Source organism: Vollenhovia emeryi, unplaced genomic scaffold (genome assembly GCF_000949405.1).
Source record: "Vollenhovia emeryi isolate VEMERY1.0 unplaced genomic scaffold, V.emery_V1.0 DF940055.1, whole genome shotgun sequence".
In the NCBI taxonomy this organism is placed as follows: domain Eukaryota; kingdom Metazoa; phylum Arthropoda; class Insecta; order Hymenoptera; family Formicidae; genus Vollenhovia; species Vollenhovia emeryi.
Genome location: NW_011966311.1, coordinates 4,228 through 6,570, shown reverse-complemented (window position 1 = coordinate 6,570; position 2,343 = coordinate 4,228). Strand labels below are relative to the sequence as shown.

Below are 2,343 nucleotides of genomic sequence, written 5' to 3'. Positions count from 1 at the left end.
ATTTTATTTTAAGAAAGTGTATTATTGTGATGAAATAAATTACGGAATATGTGTAAATAATACAATATGTGGGCGTGCTTGTGTGTACGTACCGAACGAATTAAGGATTCTGCATTCGTAGGAGGGCCATTTTTCATCTGGCACCGTTCTATTTCTAACACATTTCGTTGGAAAAGCATTATTAAAAGGCCATGAGCAATAATTAGTCCCTGACAATTTAGATATCCAAAAATCAGGAACAACCTCCACAGAGTCCTCTTTAATGAAGTGAACAATACAAAACTTGGAAGGCATGCCTGGAGTTATGTACAAATAATTATTGACCATGGATAAGTGGAAAGATAACAACATTTTTATGATGATCTTCAGATTGATTAGATTCGTCAAAAATCGGAAGAACCACACCCTTATTTTTAATATTTTCAATTGGAAATGCTTGCAAGATACCATAATCGTTAGAAAGTTTAATAATACCAAAGCATGTCGATGGTGCTGGCGAATGAAAAAATTGTTTTCCGTTTTTTAACTTTTTGCCAAGAACTACTACGGAATTATTGCGATGGCAAATATTTTCAATCATTACAACACTTTCATCTGTCATAATGCAGTAGTTGTTCGGTCTTTTTATCGTGATTTTAAAATTTTTGAATTGAATATCCTTATGCATGGGTGACGTACATCCATTTATCAACCTTCCATTGTAGTATTTCTTTCCTAGTTTATAATTTTCGAAGACATGGTCAACAAATTCAATACAATGGCTATTTCTGATTTCATAAATACAGTTACTTAATTGTTCAAGAGGTTTATTATTACCTCTGATAAATTTTTTTATATGCTGCAAATGATTCTCGAAAATAAATGCAGAAAATTCGTCAAGTGTTCCCCATTGCAATGCATCATCGGCCAAGTGCAGTAATCCATGCGTATTATACGTTGCATTATGCACTCCATATAATTGCAAAAATTCGGCAAAATATTCTTCTAACAAGTTCTTTGCATATCTATTTTGTTCCACATCAATATTAGGAGTTGCTAGAAGGCGTATAGCCATTGACAGTTTTATAAAATGATTATATACATCACTCCTTACTATCTTGCGTAATACGATGGGCCCAGTATATAACAAAAATTCGCGGAATTCAGTGGCTTTCATGCGATCAAGCTCGTCCAAAGCTCTCGGTTTACGGGCAAAGTCATTCGGAACGTACTTTCGAAGTACGAGCTGTCGTTTGCTAATCTCCAGAACCTGTTGTGCACTCAACTTCATAGGATTCAGCTTTCCAGTTATTATTTTCAACATTTTTTTTACTTGGCCTAATATCACTAGATGCATATAGTCATATGGCATTTGTGAAATCATATCAATATTAAGACTCAACAAGGGACTTATTCCAGTATGATGTTGTTTATCAGATTGCATTGCAAACGATTCTGCTGTTCGTAGCGGAGCATTCATTTCTGGATATACCACTTTTCCATTGACGTAGGTGCCTTTAGTTTCACACTTATTACATGCATAATATCCTCCATGGTTTTTAATGCAACAAATATACGCTCTTGCAGGAGCATCACATATGAAACAATCGATAATAAATTTTCTGTTAATATCATTATAGGTATAGCCATTTTGTATAAGGTCCATTGCTTCTTCAATGAAGTACTTTAAAAATACCGTAGCATCTGGAGGCTTTTGATACCCATGAAAAGCGCCAATGAGAAATGGTGTTTTGTTTTGGAAATTTCTAAAACTCCCAAGAATTGGCCATAATTGACTCTTGGAACTTTTGGCAAGCGGCAGTCCATCTATGTTGATAGATAAATGAATTTCTTCAGGTAGATACGTAATGGTACTGCTTATTTCTATAATATGATGTAGGCCTTTAGCAATACCAAAATGAACATATCGACCATGTTCCATTGGAATACTTTCTGCCTTCGTCGGGGTTTTTAAGAATGTTCGAGCGTCTGATGGAAAGAATTGCATAGCCTTTTCTATTTTCAAAACTTTTAATAGACTGGTCATGGCGGATCTACAGATCTTATTATCGTGGTTCCATTTCACCAGATTTCTTTGCAATCGATCAATATTTATACCATTATGTTCACAGTCTGATTCCGATGAAGAATCAGTATGATATTCGTAGAGTGGTGTAAAATTATTTTCGACTATTACTTCTTCCGGGACAATTTCCTCTTGTACTTCTTGAATAATTTCATCTGATGCAATTTCCGAGATAGAATATATTTCATTATCGTTTACTTCTAGAAGGCAGTTATTGCAATTTTCGGCTGAATATATGTCACTTTTGTGAGCCTGTAGATTGTTTTCTATTTCTTGTA

At 34.5% G+C, this 2,343-nt stretch overlaps 1 protein-coding gene across 6 annotated transcripts in view; it reads right to left on the bottom strand.

Annotated features, from left to right (window-relative positions):
* Nucleotides 1-10: 10 nt before the first annotated feature.
* The window catches only part of LOC105556398, a 6,554-nt gene continuing 4,221 nt past the window's right edge, over nucleotides 11-2,343 (bottom strand). For 5 of the 6 annotated variants that reach the window (XM_012003482.1, XM_012003485.1, XM_012003483.1 and 2 more), the window contains 2 exons: nucleotides 475-2,343; nucleotides 11-296 (listed from right to left, as the gene is read on the bottom strand). In XM_012003482.1, the coding sequence (XP_011858872.1) occupies nucleotides 40-296; nucleotides 475-2,343 (2,126 nt within the window). In that variant the 3' untranslated portion in view covers nucleotides 11-39. The other variant, XM_012003488.1, reaches the window with a different exon arrangement.